This window comes from Vulpes vulpes, chromosome 9 (assembly GCF_048418805.1).
Source record: "Vulpes vulpes isolate BD-2025 chromosome 9, VulVul3, whole genome shotgun sequence".
NCBI classification, from domain to species: Eukaryota; Metazoa; Chordata; class Mammalia; order Carnivora; family Canidae; genus Vulpes; species Vulpes vulpes.
This window is the reverse complement of record NC_132788.1, coordinates 91,431,645-91,448,833: the sequence shown is the minus strand read 5'-3', so window position 1 is coordinate 91,448,833 and position 17,189 is coordinate 91,431,645. Positions and strand designations below refer to the sequence as shown.

Genomic DNA, 17,189 nt, shown 5'->3' with positions numbered 1-17,189 from the left:
TAAAACTTTAAAGAAAACTGCCGGCCAGGAGACTGTAAACTGAAAAGAATGATTTAAAAGTTTTTGCTCAGGAAGAGGTTATCCCCTCTTCATTGCAGACCATGCCTGGCCAGCAGAGCCTGGCTACCACCTTCTATATATCCCTCTGTAATTTTTAGCATTCCTGTTAAGTCTGTTTCCTGGAGTCAGTAGGAATACAGAGTTCTGTCAGGGGCCTGTGGGAATTACATTTTAACTTACTTTCTAAGTCTTGAATTTTTAAAGGTTTTCACTTACTGTGGGCAATATGGGCCACGTTTCATATGAGTTAAATGGTCTTCCGTCTTGTCAGAAGAAACCTGCCCTTTGATGTAATGTGCTCTGGCTGAGGACTAGGTGTTCCCCCAAAGAAGTAGTTCTCCATCCTTAGTACATATCTGAGTCATCTGCAGGGCTTGGAGAAACAACCTGCTGGCCACCCCCAGGAGTTTCTGATACAGTAGGATTGGAGTGGGACCCAACAATTTGCATTCCTTACAAGCTCTGAGGTGATGGTAGTGCTGCTAGTTTGGGACCCCTTTTGAGAACCATGTCCTTGGGAGACTCTGCCTTAGGGAGGCTTTGTCCCTCCCTGAGTCAGACCTGGCACAGGTAGTGCTCCTCTCTGCATTGCTCCGAACTTGCCCTTAGAAGGCAGCTCTGCAGGCATGGCATCCTTCTAGGGGACCCTCTGACTCTTGCCCTCGTGCTCGGAAATACACTCTGTCCTTTGCTTTGACCCTTGATAAAAAGTGCATGCTTCATCACCGACCTGCAAGTGATGATTTTTTTTTCTCTTTTCCTGTCTGTCTTAATTGTTCTTGTCTCTCTTTGTGCTGTCCCTTCATTCTCGCCCCTTTCTTTCTGGTGCAGAGATGAAGATAGTTGGGTGTAAGTTCCTGCTTTTGTGTGCCCTGTCTGCTTCTGCCTGCTTTGTTTCCATCTTCATTTGTCTCATGGAATGTTGCAATATTGGGTGGGGTATCATGTACATTATTAATCCTTCATCAGCCTCACTTTTTGGGGTAACTGACAAAACATAAAACAAAAGAAGGTACCAGCCCAGCCTAGAATACTATGTATTACTTTAGGTGCTCATTGAGATTTGAGGAAACTAAGAACATATTGGAATGTTTAAAAAAACCTTAATAAGGGTAGCCCAGGTGGCTCAGTGGTTTAGCGCCGCCCACAGCCCAGGGTATGATCCTGGAGACCCGGGATCGAATCCCACGTTGGGCTCCCTGCATGGAGCCTGCTTCTTCCTCTGCCTGTGTCTCTGCCTCTCTTTCTCTATGTGTGTCTTTCATGAATAAATAAATAAAATATTAAGAAAAAAACCTTAACAAGCCCTAGATGTATAACTACACAGAAAGATTTTTCGGAGATGCATCAGCCACTTCCACTGAAAAGAAAATGAGAGATACTTATACCAAGCTACAGAGAATCACAAAGGTAGAAAGCTTTTTTCTGCTCTGTTGGACACATCTCACACAAAAAGCAGACACACAGAGACCTGACTTTTGAAAGAAAGCTCTCCTCAAAGGGAGTGATGAAAGTATTTACCACAAGTAGATTTATAGGACTGTGGTAAGTCTGGGTGTCAAATGAGGTTTTGGCAATATGTAAGGGATAGTTTAGGAATGATCACATCTGGTCCCAGAGCAGGTTGAAAGATCATCACATCCTTGACCCAAGAAAGGAATAACAACATAATGATGTTGTACTATGCCCATTCCTATCTTCCTGGTAGAGCAAAGAACATCCGTGGCCTCATAACAGTACAAACCACTAGAAGTGTGACACTGAAGACATGGTTTAAAAGTAATGAACCCATCCTTCCTGGATATTCTGAAGAAGAGGTTTTTTTTTTGGAGAGAGAAGGTCTCTTCCTTAAAATAAGAACTACAACAAAATAAAATATCAGTCGTATGTCTAAGTTGAATGGTTGTTAATGTCTCCATATTTCCATGATGCTGTCAGGAGACTTCACTCCTATTCTGCCAAGAGATAAAATTGGTGCCATCCTGAGCAGGCTGCTGTGTCTTCTAAGAGTAGGTTAGGTCTAGTTTCACATGATCTTAAGGGAAAGAAAGCACTATCCCTGATAACCCTATCTAGAAGTAGACAAGGTATAAGTAATACAGTAATAAATACTAGTATCCTTGAACCCAAAGCCTCCTAAAATGTGGTGTGACTAATTTATACAGAAGGAGCATGAATATAATAATCCAAACAAGTCTGAATGCCCAGACCTGTGTGGGCTGTCCTGGATCATTTCTCCTGGGATAGAATTCCAGATAGGCTGTAACCGTGTGGCCCCAAAATTCCTAGTAAAGCTGGAGTGTCTGGCAGGAGATTCTCTTGCTAACAGATGCTCTGGTGCCTGAGCCAGACTTCAGAGGTTCTGAAATTGCTAGAATCTGCTCTCAGAAGAGAAGTGCAAACACATTGTGAGTTCAGTTTCTTCAGTGTCATACTAGGATGCCCGTCTTCAGAGGATCCCACCTGGCCACTGAGGCATGCGGTTCTCTATCACTGTTGGATGCAGCTCTGTCACAGTGCTCCCAGCCCCCTAAGGTTTTTGGTAGCTGAAAAACAGTTTCCTTTTAAGACCTCTCACTCCATAAAGACCCCAGAATGTTTCAGACCAATCCTTGGTTTAATAAAGTGGTCTTAGTTTCATTACCTTGCACCTGCCTAGCACCTGCTTGTGTAGACTTAGAAGAATCTGGATTTCTGATGCATAGTTGTAGTGTAGTGAAACTGTTCTTGACATGTAAACTCTCCCAAGCCAGGTATCAGGAAATTATAGTCTCTGGGCCAAATCCAGCCAGCAGCCTATTTTTGTACCACCTGCCAGCTAAGAATGTTTTTTCACATTTTAAAAGGGTTGTGAAAGCAACATGTAACAGAGACCTATGTGAACCACAGAACCTAAAATATGTACTACCTGTCTTCTTACAGAAAAAGTCTGCCGATCTCTGCCTACCCTTCTTAAGTCTCTAGTCTCCTGGCATGCAGCTGTACCATCAGCTGGCATTGGCTACTCTGGGAGACTGTGAAAAGGAAGAGACAATATATTCTGAGGCCCTCTGACTAGAACAACTTCATTCAATCATTTTTCCATTCAAGAAACTCTGTTGCATGTCAGCTGAGCACTAAGCACTCAGAGATACAAGGCGTTGCTGATGCCATTACAAAAACTCGGCTAACCTCAGGAAGCAGAGGTCATATAATAAAGGGAGGCAGAGCCACCCTCAATGATACCGACTCCCACACTGTACAGAGAAACCTCCCCTTCCCAGAACGCTTTCAGCATTTCTCTGTGCTGCCTAAGAGCTGCCTAGCCCCGCACACCCAGCCAGATCTCATAAGTATCTTCCCAGCAAACCCCATGGCATTAAACTATGGTCCCCTGGCTTTAAACCCTGGAGAGCATCAGAATCACCTGGTGATGTTGTTAGTTCTTTTAATGTACGTACACAAACTCCACCCAAGACCAACTGGAATCTCAAGGGGTAGATGCTAGAAATCTAGTTTTAATAAGCTCCCTAGGTGGTTAGAATACAGCCAGCCAACCAGTGGTCTGCAAACTAATCTCACAAATCACTGCTCAGGCTTTCTCTTTCCCATCCTCATTGTAATTTGCCTGTCCTCAAACCTCTCATAATATTTCCTTGCAATTGATGCTAAAGTTTACAGGCGCCTCCTGGAGACAGTGCCTTAATCCAAATGCATGATTCCACTGGTAGGCTTTGTGAACATATAACATGTAACAGGGACAGCTGAAGATCAGGGAACCTAGGAGGCTATTGATAAGGCAGGGCTGGGTCATTAAATCTTGAGGGCTTTCACATTGACGCTTCTTAGGTTTTCTCCTAGTTCCAGGAGAATTAGTGGAGAGCTCTATTTAAATGATCCCCCAGAGAGCTTTTGACAAGAAGGCCCCAGCAACATTAACTATCGCAGTTCTTGAAATTGAGGCCATAATTTGCAAAATTGCAACCCATAAAGCAGGCTAATATCCATTCTGCTGAGAATAGCCCCAGTCTTAGGCAAGTCTGTTCTCCAAATAAAGAGCAGCAAAAAATCTGATGAAATCAAGCTGCTTCAGTCTCTAACTCAGAGGGTATGTTTACTTCTATTGGTAAATTTTCTCAGCAAGATACCACTAAAGGCATTCTAGAAAATTTAAAAAGAATGAAAACTGTAGGAATATCTAGCTCAGCTCTTTCCTATGAAATTGACATTTTGATTTAAAATGCCTTGGAGGAGCTGCCCAGCAACCATGGGCTCACCCTATAAAATCAACACAGACCAAATTCTGTCATCAGTCTCCAAGATAATACTTTCTTTTGCATGAGTATCACATATTGTTAGGAAACATTTAAATGTTTCATTTGAAGGACACATTTATTTATAGCTAACTTTTGTATAGAGTCACAGAAATTTAAAATGTTTGTACAAGCTAGAATACTATTGCCAAGAGCTAGTATCTGCTTTTACAAGTCATGTGTATTATCTTGAATAATTTCTAGAGAGTGCTGGTTGCCTGGGTGGCTCAGAGGTTTAGCACCTGCCTTTGGCCCAGGGTGTAATCCTGGAGTACTGGGATCGAGTCCCACATCAGGCTCCCTGCATGGGGCCTGCTGTGTCTCTGCCTTTCTCTCTCTGTGTGTGTCTCTCATGAATAAATAAATAAAATCTTCAGGATAAAAAAGAGTAGTAGTTAAACAAAGCACCTATTCTTTAGATTAGACATTAAAATTCTCCGAACTATTCACTTTATGCCAAAACAGCCTAGAATTTTAATAATTACTTAAATTCCATAGAAAGGCTAATGTGTAACTAAAAGACTTACATCAAAAGAAAGTTCTAAAATGTATGTTTCGGTTATTAAAAATTCAAGGTATATTTGAATTTATTATCTTATTATCTTATTATCTTATTTATCCCATTATAATAGCAATAACCTACAGTAACGTTCCCATTTAATTTTGATTTTTACTTTCAGTACTGGTTTTACTCAGCTTCTGCCCATATGGTAGCAAATTGATGGATTTGAATTTCCCTTCTGTTTTCCTTTCCTACCCTTCCTGCACACCTGAGTGCTGTTTTCATGATATGCTAGGAAGGCCCAAGCAGAGATGCCCAAAGGAGGCAGATAAAAGTGCAGACTCAGGAGAATTCAAAGTAGAGGCTCTCCTCACGCCAGGGGAGAAGTCTGTGTGAACTGCAAAAGAGAGACACCCTCTAGGGTGTCCTACCTATCCAGCAGTTAGTTGTATTTGTATGTGATTTCCAGAATGTATTTTCCTTTCCCTTCATGGTAGCCTCAGGGCTATTTGGGAAACATGATGTTTTTCACATATTAGATAAAGTTCTCTAGACTGTCAGAGAATAATTAATTGCTTCTTATGGGCTGCTCTTCTCCACTAGAGCGGAAATATTTTAAGAGCTTCATTATGCAACCAAATAACTATGGCTGCATTCCTGGTATAGTAAGATGACCTGAAGAATAGAATGTCTGGTCATGAAGAACTCAAAACCCAGGTATATGCCAGTCCTAGTCTGTCATGTTTCATTCATAAGAGACATTGAGACACTTCCACAGAGAGGTGGTCTGTAGGGAAAAGGAGCCATCATCATGTACCAGAAAGACACTTGCTAACCAAAAACAATACCTGTATGCCATTGTGATTCCAAGTAATAAACATTTTTAGATATGCCAGGTTTGCTAAGAACTGAGGTAGAAAAAAATACTCTGAATTGACTTGCTTTGCAAGTTAATCATTCCATCACCTCTCAATTGAATTCTTCAGACTAACACATCTTCACTTTGGCCCTGTGTGTTTTCCTTTGCCATTTTTTCTTCGAAGATTTTTTCCCAGAGATTCTACTACATTTTTTTTTCTGAAATTCAAAAGCCCTTTAGAATATGTGAATAAAACTGGTCATGTTACAAATTTAGAAGCTTAGAGCAGGCAAATGAGCTCTTCTTATATCTGAACAGACAATCCCATTCCCCTAAAAAAGGCAGATGTGGTCACTTCTTAGGTCATTTCAGTTTGCAGTTTGAGCTTCTCCTGCCCAGTCTTTAGCAGCAGATATTGGCAAAGTGGGCAGGCGTCAGACAGAGCACAGGGTAGCAGGGAGAGCAACAACAGATTGTCACCCCAGTGCTTTAGCACCTGTGACTCTGGAGTCACCTGTTCCCAGAGCACTTGCAACACAAAGAAGAAAAAAAATGACAGCCCAGGGACCTGGGTCTGGCACTCCTCAGGGGACAGGATTTGGATCTAAGCCTCCAGAAGGAAAAACTAGTGTATCCTCTGTACATAACTAATGAATTATTAAACACTACATCTGAAACTAATGATGTACTCTGTGTTGGCTAATTGAATTTAAGTAAATTTTAAAAAAAGGAAGACTCAGAAGGGTTACGAGTCGAAAAAAGAAAACCCATAAAAGACAAAGGCAACTACTTTTTAATTTATTTTGGAGGGAAAGGAGGAGAGATTAGTAGTTAAAGCATATAGACATGATAAAAATAAGTGTTATTCCTATATATTCTAAAGTCTTTCCCCTTCGGAAGGCTTAGATTTCAGCTATTCTCCTAGAGGGTTGAGAGACTGAGCAGTCATCTATGATAAAAGAAAAGATTCCCCACCCCACCTTTTCCCACCCTGGACAAGGTGTGGTGAACACCTTTAGAATCCAGACTTAGAGCACACATGTCCAACTAACCAACCTGAGTACTGCTGCACTGATATGGGTAGACTGTCCACTCTTATTAACCAAGCTTGCAATGCCCTGAGCACCCACCTGAACCCTGGAGGACCCAAATGCTAGCCTGGTCCTCCATACACAAGGGGCAGTATGGCTTCTGTGGTTGTGAAGAAATGGCATTTCTTTCCCTGTAGGCGATATCCGCAACGACCTGTACCTAACCTTGGAGAAGGGAGATTTCGAGAGAGGGGGAAAGAGTGTACAAAAGAATATTGAAGTGACCATGTATGTGCTTTACGCAGATGGCGAAATACTGAAGGTAAGATTTGCCAGTCAGTTTGGAATGGAGGCTTATCCTGTAATAATTCTAGCAAGTCTATGGACTTTGTCCAGAGACCCATTCTCTTCATGCAGACTGCACTCACATCACTGCATATGCATTCTTCTCTGCCTTTTCTTTTCTTCAAGGAAACCCTACAGTATACTTTGATAATGACTTCCAGTGTCAGACAACCTGTTTAGAAACTCTTCCTTGTGTCTGACCTCAATCCTTCCTGCTCCAATTTAGACCTGTTCCCTCTAGTTCTGTCCTACATGTTACTTTTTGTGCCATTCTGTCTAGCATCAAGCTGCCTACTTTTGGTAACTGTTGTTAGGTCCCACTCTTTTTGTTCCTTAAGCTAATAAAGCTACATTTGCTCTTTGGTCAATTGTGGGACTTAGGCACTCACTTGCTGGTACCAAGTAATATGACAAGGAATAGCAGAGTCAGGCTCTAAAAGATTATTTCCAACCAATGCCAGTATAAAGTGCAAGTATATTTTCTGTCATTCTTCATTCAAAGTGGAGTCCTGGAATGTTGTTTTTCCATGGTTGGTATGTCATGGTGAAGTCCCTGACAAACAACAAGGCATCATTTGCATAGTACTTGATAGAAGGCAGATTACTCTTTTACAGATCTTAATCCTGTATGTTGACAATAGCCTTGTGAAGTAGGCAGAACAGGAATGATCATCCACATTTTGTGGAAGAAAAAAGGTAAAAGTAGTCAAAATCATCTCCCCAAACTAGAAAGAAATAGAGGAGAATGTTTAATTGGTGATAGAAACAATGATTTCTGTTTCATTTTAAAAACTCACCTCAAGGAAATAAATTTAAAAGAAGAGTGCCTGGCTGGCTCAGTTGGAAGAGCATGTGACTCATGATCTCAGGATCTTGGGTCAAGCCCCATGTTAGGTGTAGAGATTACTAAAAAAAAAAAAAAAAAAAAAAAAAAAAAAAAAAAAAAAATTTAAAAACCTACCTCAAGGCCTAAGGCATATCCTTTGTTTCATTGTTTGCATGGATAATGCCAAGGTCAGCAGAACTGTCAGCTACTCATAGATAGGGAGTGCCCCTGATAGTGTTGCCTGCAACTGCCTGTCTTCCAGGAATATGGGACTACATCTTCATGGCAATATTCGGAAACGGGGCCAAGTTAAATCTGGTCTGCCTTATCTATATCCAGGGACAGTCAGCCAAGGGCAACCTAAAATGCCAGTGCAACATTGGGGTAAGGAAGATTAGAAAACAAGGTCTTTTCACTTTATATATTAATTAATTTTCTGATCAGGTGAAGTGCATGTATGGCTGATTTCTCCTGTGGACTCCTTGCTTCCTTTCTTAATGAGGATGAAGAGCCTTTCTTAGTGGTTTAGGTACCTTCTTCAGCTTATTGAGTTGTGTGTGTGGTTACTTCCACCCCAAGGAAAAGAAGGAGCATTGTTGACTGCTGATTCTTTATGCCATCTACACAGTTGTTTCCAAAAGTATTTAATTTAAGTCAAATGAATTTTCTCATCTTGTAGATTTGGCCTGGTGGGAAAATAAGACCTGGACAAAGAAGAAAGTGTTCTAGTGCCACAGAGAAATCCAGAGTCTTCCTCTGGGAGGATGACACTTTATTTTGCTTCTCTCTTTCAGGATTGCATAAGCTTGGGTTCAGGAGAGCCAAATAGGAGTTCCTACCACTCCTTTGTCCTCTACCACAGTAATAGTCCTCGCTGGGGAGAAATTATCAAATTGCCCATCCCCATTGACCGGTTCCGGGGCTCCCACCTGCGCTTCGAGTTCAGACATTGTTCCAGTGAGTGAGACTTCTCTCCACATTCCTTGGAGGATATGAATGTTCTACTGTCTCAGAGCTCTTTCCTCAGAAAGAGAATTCAGAGAGTTCTTATTATTGGGACAAGAAAATGAGGAGTTCCCAATAAATGGGTCCTCAGGGATGGGATGTCATCAGAGGCTGTTGTTGAGATGGTTATTCAAACCGTGGCGCCTGGTACTGGCCCTTCCTAGTGTCTGACCCAGACACTGAATAATTACCAGTGTCATTCTCCTTTGGGTATTTCCTTTCTACATATCAAACTGCTTCTTAAAGAGCCTCTGGTTTATCAAGCCCAGCAGTCTAGTTTCTATTTGGGCCTAGGTAGCCTGTGTACCTTGGGATATAAATGGAAATTCAGTCCAGTACATCAGTCCTGCAGTCAGGTAGCTACCTAATTAATGAAAGCAAGGGAAGAAAAAGTAAAGAACGTAGGTGATAAGCACCAGGGTAATTTCTGTTAAAAAGCAGAGTGAGGGGTAAAAACAACTAACACTTAGCTCTGGTTGCAGCAAAGGACAAAGGGGAAAAGAAACTCTTTGGCTTTGCCTTCTCACCCCTGATGCGGGATGATGGCACCACTCTCTCAGATGACATCCATGAGCTCTATGTATACAAGGTATGGAGCCTGGCTGTCTTTTACCTCAACCCTCACACCCCTGAGACAACTCTCACACATAGTTCTCAGCTAGGTGGTTTTCAGTGGGCAGGACAAAGGATCCAGGGTGATGCCCTGGTGGATGACAGCAGGACAACTGTGGACAGGCTTTTGTTTTCCAGCCACAGTGGCCTTCCTTCCACAAGTAATGTCAGCAGTCCCTTTGTTTCCCACCTCCCACTTCACAAGTAATAGAAGTCTGTTACCAACTCCTCTGTGCCATTGTGGCCTTGGCTCAAACATTCAGAGACCTGCCATTTGAGATCGTGGTTCTATCAGCTGTTGCAACACAGCTGCCACCCAAAGTTGCCTGCACACCAGGTGGAAGCCACCTGCCCCAACATGTTCTCTTTAAAAGGCATGTGAGCCATTCTGGGGAGTTTCCAAACAGAAAACACTCTTCTAAGAGGACCTGAGGCCCAAGATCTAGTCTCAGGAAGATGAGAGCAAACATCAACATCAAAAAATCTCCTGCAACCTGATTTTTAAACATGGCATGGTTCAGAAAACATTCTTTGTTCTCTACCTTTGCCTGTAGTGTGATGAGAATAGTACCTTTAACAACCATGCTCTGTACCTGGGCTTGCCCTGCTGCAAAGAGGACTACAATGGCTGCCCTAACATCCCCTCCAGCCTCATCTTCCAGCGCAGCACCAAAGAGTCTTTCTTCATTTCCACGCAGCTCTCCTCCACCAAACTCACCCAGAATGGTAGGTGATGGGATCTGCAGGGTACTGCCCTCCCTGTCCTCAGTGGCTGGTTTCATATTGCTGATGCATACTAAGGGAGACAGAAATTCGTTGCTTTTTCATGCCACAATGAGGGCATTCTTTTCACCTGAAGTTGGAGGAACCACTTGGCAATAACAGCCTTTAAGATTTCCCGTGGTTTTAGCAGCTCTGGAGTATACCTCTAGACTTCATGGATGTGCCTTTGGCCTTAACGTCAGCACTAAAGAGATTTGTTTTAATGCTTGTGGCTATTGCTCTTCCTCTAGATTCTGCCTGTCCTTGGCAGGGAGAGACTGGGTTTTGCTTGCCCTTGGCATAGCCAGTGTTAACCATCTTTTGCACTTGCTTTTTAGTGGACCTCCTCGCTCTGCTGAAATGGAAGGCTTTTCCAGACCGGATCATGGACATCCTAGGGCGACTGCGGCATGTCAGTGGGGAAGAAATTGTTAAGGTATGGCTTTCTGAAATTCATACATGCTGCCTGAGCAAGAATCTGGGCAGGAGGTCTTTACTTCCCCTTGATTTCTACCAGTACCCCTCTAAGACCACTTCTTGAAATATAATCAGATGAGTAGAAATAAAGTTGTTTTTCCTTTTTGTTACTGTTGTTAGCTTCCCTTTTTAGAGGTATCACATTGGGCTCATACCTCTTAGAAACTATATTTAGGTTATAAATTCTATTTTCTGACTCATTTTACTTCCTAGAAAGCAAAACAATAATTAGAGGGTAGTGGTCAAACCATCCTCTCAGAAACACACCCAGTGCTTTGTGTTGTCTCCTCTCCCTTCCTTAGGTCTCTCTCATTTTCCTTATTTGTAACCCTTTTACCACAAACCTAGCCTGAAGTCTTTTCTGACTCTACTCATTTGATGATATAGGAGAACTCAAAATACTCTCCATTAACCTAGAGCTGCTGATTTTGCCCAGTCTCTCAGTCTATACCAGGGATCCTTCCCTACTCCCTGCCTCAACTGCTTTCTCCAGGTACCTTTGTGACATTTCCCATCTAATGACCTGAGCAGGCTGACAATACTACCAGTCCTCAGTTGTCTTCCATAGGGCTTCTCTGCATTGTACAAAGTGTTTGCCCACCTGGTTTTAGCACAAGAAAACCCCAAAGTACCTCCTGATGCTGTAAGCCCTGCACGTGGATTCCACACGATGGACTGAACTCTGCTGAGGAAAATGGATGTGCTTTTGATGATCAGCAAGAGCAGTGGAATGTAGGATAGAGACTAAATCTCAGGAAGGCACCTTGCCTATCAATGAGCATTCTTAATTCTGTCATTGTAATTACCAAATCAACACAGATATCCTGCCAATACTTTAATTTTACAACTCCATTGACTCAGTAACATACATGATGTCTCCCAATGAGAAACAGTTTTAAAGTTTGTATACCTCTGTGTATTTTTATAAAGTCTTGTCTGAATTTTGTTTTCGTCAATTAATCAGAGTATCATCGATTTTTAAAAACTTTTTTTTTAATTTATGATAGTCAGAGAGAGAGAGAGAGAGAGGCAGAGACAAAGAACTCTTAAACAAGCTAATACTAGTTTTGTTTTGTTTAGAGAGGGAGGGAGAGAGGGAAGGAGGGAGGAAGGGAGAGAGAGAATCTTAAGCAGGCTCCACACCCAGCATAGAGCCTGACGTGGGCTCAGTCTTACAACCCTGAGATCATGACCCTGAGATCATGACCTGAGCTGAAATCAAGAGTTGGGTGTTTAGGGGCACCTGGGTGGGTCAGATGGTTGAGCGTCTGCCTTCAACTTAGGTCATGATCCTAGGGTCCTGGAATCAAGCCCCATGTCAGGCTCCCTGCTCAGTGGGGAGCCTGCTTCTATCTCTCCTTCTGCCTTTCCTTGCTCATGCTCTCTCTCTGTCTCTCTCTCTGTACTCTCTCTCTCAAATAAATAAAATCTTTAAAAAAAAAAGTTGAGCGCTTAATCAACTAAGCCACCCAGGTGCTCCTGCTAATACTAGTTTTTGAAACTAAAAATCAGTTTATCTTCAGGGCATTTTTTTCTTCTAAATATTAAAAATATTAATTAGTAAACAAAAATGTATTTAAAAACTCTGTAATCTTTTTAAGGCTGAGTTGTTTTATTCCTGATAAGAGAATATCCTATCAGCATATCTGGTTTTAGCATCAGTAATTGATTTCAAGCCACCAGAAGAGTATGAAAAGAATCTGCTAGAATTTAAAAAAATTTTTTTGACTTTTTTTAGAATATTTCAAGCATAAACAAAAGTAAAATAGTATAAAGAACCCTATGTGTACCTATCACCTAGATGATCAACAATCATCATCCTGTGGCCAGTCCTGCCCATCAGCACCCCCATCCACACCTCCACATTAGACATTGCTATAAAATGAATTGTAAACATAGTATCATTCAATTGCCTTTTGACTGACAGAATGTTAGATTTGACTTTTAAAGACTGCCAATATCCATGAGTATTCATCCTTTCCATGGATTTTGCATCTCAGAAAGAAAAAGGCATATGTTAGAAATAAAACAAAACATAACAAAACCAAAATGGTGCTTCCAGATCTTTTACCCTTGTTGATAGCCCTCATCAGTAGCTTCCTCTCTTCTCCCAGAATACTGATTTCTAGACCAAAACATGGTTTCTGTACTTAAGGCCTACTTGCCACACCCTTGTTCAAGTGTCCTCTATCGAGTTAGGCTACAGTAGAGAGTAAGGAACTCCTGCACTCTCTGGGGTCCTGGGAAAGTGAGCTCTTTTTCTCAAAATTAATTTGGCATCAGAATCACTTACAATTGTCTTTGTTTCAAAATTATAATCTACATGGATGTCCTGTGTTTTTTAGGTAACTGCTCTTAGAAGTTTAGCACTTACCCAGGAGAAAGAGCCTCTGAAAATCTCTGTCAGGACCCTTGGGCTGTATGCAAACACCCTGAGTCCACCTAGTTATCCTTTAGCTAGGTAGACGTAGGATACTCATTTATTTTTAAACAGTGATTTGAGATCTTGGGAGATTTTTGAGTTTGTTTATTGGAAGATAAATTCATTGGTGTATGGAAGTTTGACTATGTGTACTAGGTCCTAACACTTGAGCCCCCTGATTTTTATGTTACAGTTTCTGCAAGACATCTTAGATACACTCTTTGTTATTTTGGATGATAATACAGAGAAATATGGCCTGTTGGTGTTTCAGTCTTTGGTAAGTTATCATCCTTCCTGACTTTCATTCTTATTAATTATTTCTGTCAAATGTTTTTAAAAATCCAAGGGAAACAATTTATAGAATGAGTCAACACAAGATACAGAAGTTTCTAGTTGAAAAGTGTCACCCAAGGAAGACCACCCAACCAACTTACCAGGCAGTTCCCTACAGTATCAGATTTGAAGAATTGAGCCTGGTCTGGTCCATGCCTCAACTTTGCAGTTCGGATACTCAGTCTCATCATTTTTGCAGAGCTGCCTAACCTCTGAAACAGAGACCTATAAAAACAGAATGCTCAGAGACTAATATAGGAAACCAGATGGCTTGTTCTTTCACCTACACAGGAGGATATAACCACCAAGAAAAGCAGAGACTCACCTGCTCTGGTCTGAGCATCACACTGTCTCCCTGTGTGCAGTTGTTTGGAAACTGGAGTCTCCAAAGGTTGCTTAGTGAGAATGGGCAGTGATTTGAATGTTCTGTGCATTTAGCTTAATATATCCAGTTCCATAGGAGCGCTGTCCATTCAAAGGGAACCACATACTCTAAGTCTACTTGATAGATAAGAAGTGAGAGTTAAAATGACACTTGCATAGCTTGCCCCTTTGACTTTTCTTCTTCCTTGCTCTCCTGGCCTGCCAGCCCCATTTCTGAAGATCACAGCCTCTCATAGGCTGAGCTAGCTCAGAGGGAAAAAAAAAATTTTTCCCTCTCTTTTCTAAGTTTTTTGAGATACCTTAGTATTTATGCCACCTTACATAGGTACTGTTTTGCTTTTTCCTAATCTGTATTGCACCACCCAACATTATTGAGAAGAGAGAGACTTATAGTAACACTAGAACAGACAGATAAGCCCCAAGTCTGAATTCAGAGATTGGGGGCCATAGGAATAGAAGAGACAAGACAGAAATACAGACCCAGAATAGAAATCTTACATTCCCATGGGGAACACTAGAGAAAATACCGACAGTTTGTCATTCTTTAGAGAAACATGAGTTCTGTTTTCTGCTGGAGAGAAGTCCAAGGCCTTCAGTGAACCCTGGTACCCTTCATGTCCTCCAGGTATTCATCATCAACCTGCTCAGAGACATTAAGTATTTCCACTTCCGGCCTGTAATGGACACATACATCCAGAAGCACTTTGCTGGAGCCCTGGCATACAAGTAAGTTCATTTAGCATTAGGACTTGTGTTTGGATAGAAGGACAAGCTTAAAAAAAGCTCAGTGACAACCACCATTCATTCAGCTGAGCTTTTTTTAAATTAATTTTTTTCTAATTGTGGTAAAATATATATACTATAAAATATTCTATTTTTAAGTGTACATAGTGCACATAGAATATAAAATATCTATTTTAAAGTATATAGCTTAGTGACATTGAGTATGTTCACATTGTTGTACAACAGCCATCTCCAGAACTTTTTTCATCTTCCAAACCTGAAACTCTGTACCAATTAAATATTAACTCTCCATCACCTCTCCCCCTGCCCCTGGGCAGCCACCATTATATTTTCTATCTTTGAATGTGCCTATTCTGGATACCTCATGTCAATTGAATAATACAATACTTACCTATTCGTATCTGGCTTATTTCACTTACCACAATGTCTTCAAGGTTCATTCATGTTGTAGCATGTGTCAGAATTTCCTTCCTTTTAAAGTCTGAATAATGTTCCATTGTGCATATATACCACATTTTGTTTATCCACTTATCCATTGATAAATAACTTGGGTTGCTCTTGCCTTTTAGTTGTGAATAATGCTGCTGTGAACATGGGTATACAAATATATCATCAAGACCCTGCTTTCATTTCTTTTGGACATATACCAGGAGTGGGATCATGAGTTTATTAGTTAGATAGTTCTATTTTTTTAATTTTTTGAGGAACGACCATACTAGTTTCCACAGTGGCCACATCATTTTTACATACCCACTAACAGTGTTCACGGGTTCCAGTTTCTCCACATCCTCAAACCCAGACTTGTTATTTTCTATTGGGTTTTTTGGGAAGAGTGGGGGTTTTATAGTAAACACCCTTAATTGGTGTGAAGTAGTATATCATTGTGATTTTAATTTGCATTTCTCTAATGATTAATGTTGCTTAGCATCTCTTCATGTATTTATTGTGTATCTTCTTTGGAGAAAAAATTTATTCAAGTCCTTTGCCCAGTTCTTAAGCAGGTTGGTTTTTTATTGTTGAGTTGTAGGAATTCTTTATGTAATCTAGTATTAACCCCTTGTCAGGTACACAGTTTGTAAATATTTTCTCCCATTGCATTTCTTTCTCTTGGTTTTGTTGTATCTTTTGATGTACAAAAGTTTTCAATTTTGACGTAGTCCAGTTTATCTATTTTTTCTTCTGTTTCCTGTGCTTTTGATGATACGCCCAAGAAATCATTGCTAAATCTAATGTCATAAAGCTTTTCTCCTATGTTTTTGTCTACAAATTTAATTTATAGTTTTAGATCTTACATTTAGGTCTTTGACCCACTTTGAGTTAATTTTTGTTTATTGTGTTACATAAGAATCCAGCTTCATTCTTTTGTACATAGATATCTAGTTTTCCTAATATAATTGTTGAAAAGACGATCCTTTCCCCATTGGATGGTCTTAGCACCCTTGTTGAAAATCATTTGACTGTCTCTGTGAGGAGTTATTTCTGGGCTATTTATTCTATTGATGTGTATGCCTGTCTTTATGCCAGTACCATGCTGTTTTGGTTACTGTAGCTCTATAGTAAGTTCTGAAATCAGGAAATATGAGTCCTCTAACTTTGTTCTTTTTCAAGATTGTTTTGGCTATTTTGGGACCCTTGAGATTCCATATGAACTTCAGAATGAATTTTTTTATTTCTGCAAAAATTGCTATTGGGACTTTGATACAGATTGTGTTGCATCTGTAGATCATTATGGGTCGTGTTGACATATTAATAGTATTTAGTCTTTCAATCAATGAACATGAATGTCTTTCCATTTATTAATATCTTCTTTAATTTCTCTCAACAACATTTTATAGTTTTCAAAGTACAATTCTACAAGTCTTTCACCTCTTTGGTTAAGTTGACCCTAAGTAGTTTATTCTTTTTGATGCTACTATAAATGGATTTTTTTCCCCATAATTTCCTTTTTCCTTTTTTGAAGTGCTCATTGTAAGTGTATAGAAATGCAAAGGACTTTTGTATATTAATTTTATATCCTGTAATTTTGCTGAATTCATTTATTAGTTCTAAAAGGTTTTTTGTTGGGATCCCTGGGTGGCGCAGTGGTTTGGCACCTGCCTTTGGCCCAGGCCGCGATCCTGGAGACCCAGGATCGAATCCCACGTCTGGCTCCCAGTGCATGGAGCCTGCTTCTCCCTCTGCCTGTGTCTCTGCCTCTCTCTCTCTCTCTCTGTGACTATCATAAATAAATAAAAATTTTTAAAAAAATTATAAAAAAACAAATAAATAAATAAAAGGTTTTTTGTGGAATCTTCAGTTTTTTTCTATATATAACACCAAGTCAGCTGCAAAGATAACTTTGTTTCTCCCTTTCTTTTTTTTTTTTTAATTAATTTTTATTGGTGTTCAATTTACCAACATACAGAAAAACACCCAGTGCTCATCCCGTCAAGTGTCCACCTCAGTGCCCGTCACCCATTCCCCTCCAACAACCGCCCTCCTCCCCTTCCACCACCCCTCGAGTTAGGAGTTAGGAGTTTCCCCGAGTTAGGAGTC

At 40.6% G+C, this 17,189-nt stretch overlaps 1 protein-coding gene across 35 annotated transcripts in view; it reads left to right on the top strand.

Annotated features, from left to right (window-relative positions):
* The window catches only part of DOCK3 (dedicator of cytokinesis 3), a 523,288-nt gene that overhangs the window by 423,944 nt on the left and 82,155 nt on the right, over positions 1–17,189 (top strand). For all 35 annotated transcript variants that reach the window (XM_072720925.1, XM_072720928.1, XM_072720921.1 and 32 more), the window contains 7 exons: positions 6,942–7,066; positions 8,710–8,872; positions 9,403–9,509; positions 10,087–10,258; positions 10,633–10,730; positions 13,387–13,470; positions 14,536–14,636. In XM_072720925.1, coding sequence (XP_072577026.1) covers positions 6,942–7,066; positions 8,710–8,872; positions 9,403–9,509; positions 10,087–10,258; positions 10,633–10,730; positions 13,387–13,470; positions 14,536–14,636 — 850 coding nt within the window. The remainder of the gene's footprint in view (positions 1–6,941; positions 7,067–8,709; positions 8,873–9,402; positions 9,510–10,086; positions 10,259–10,632; positions 10,731–13,386; positions 13,471–14,535; positions 14,637–17,189) is intronic.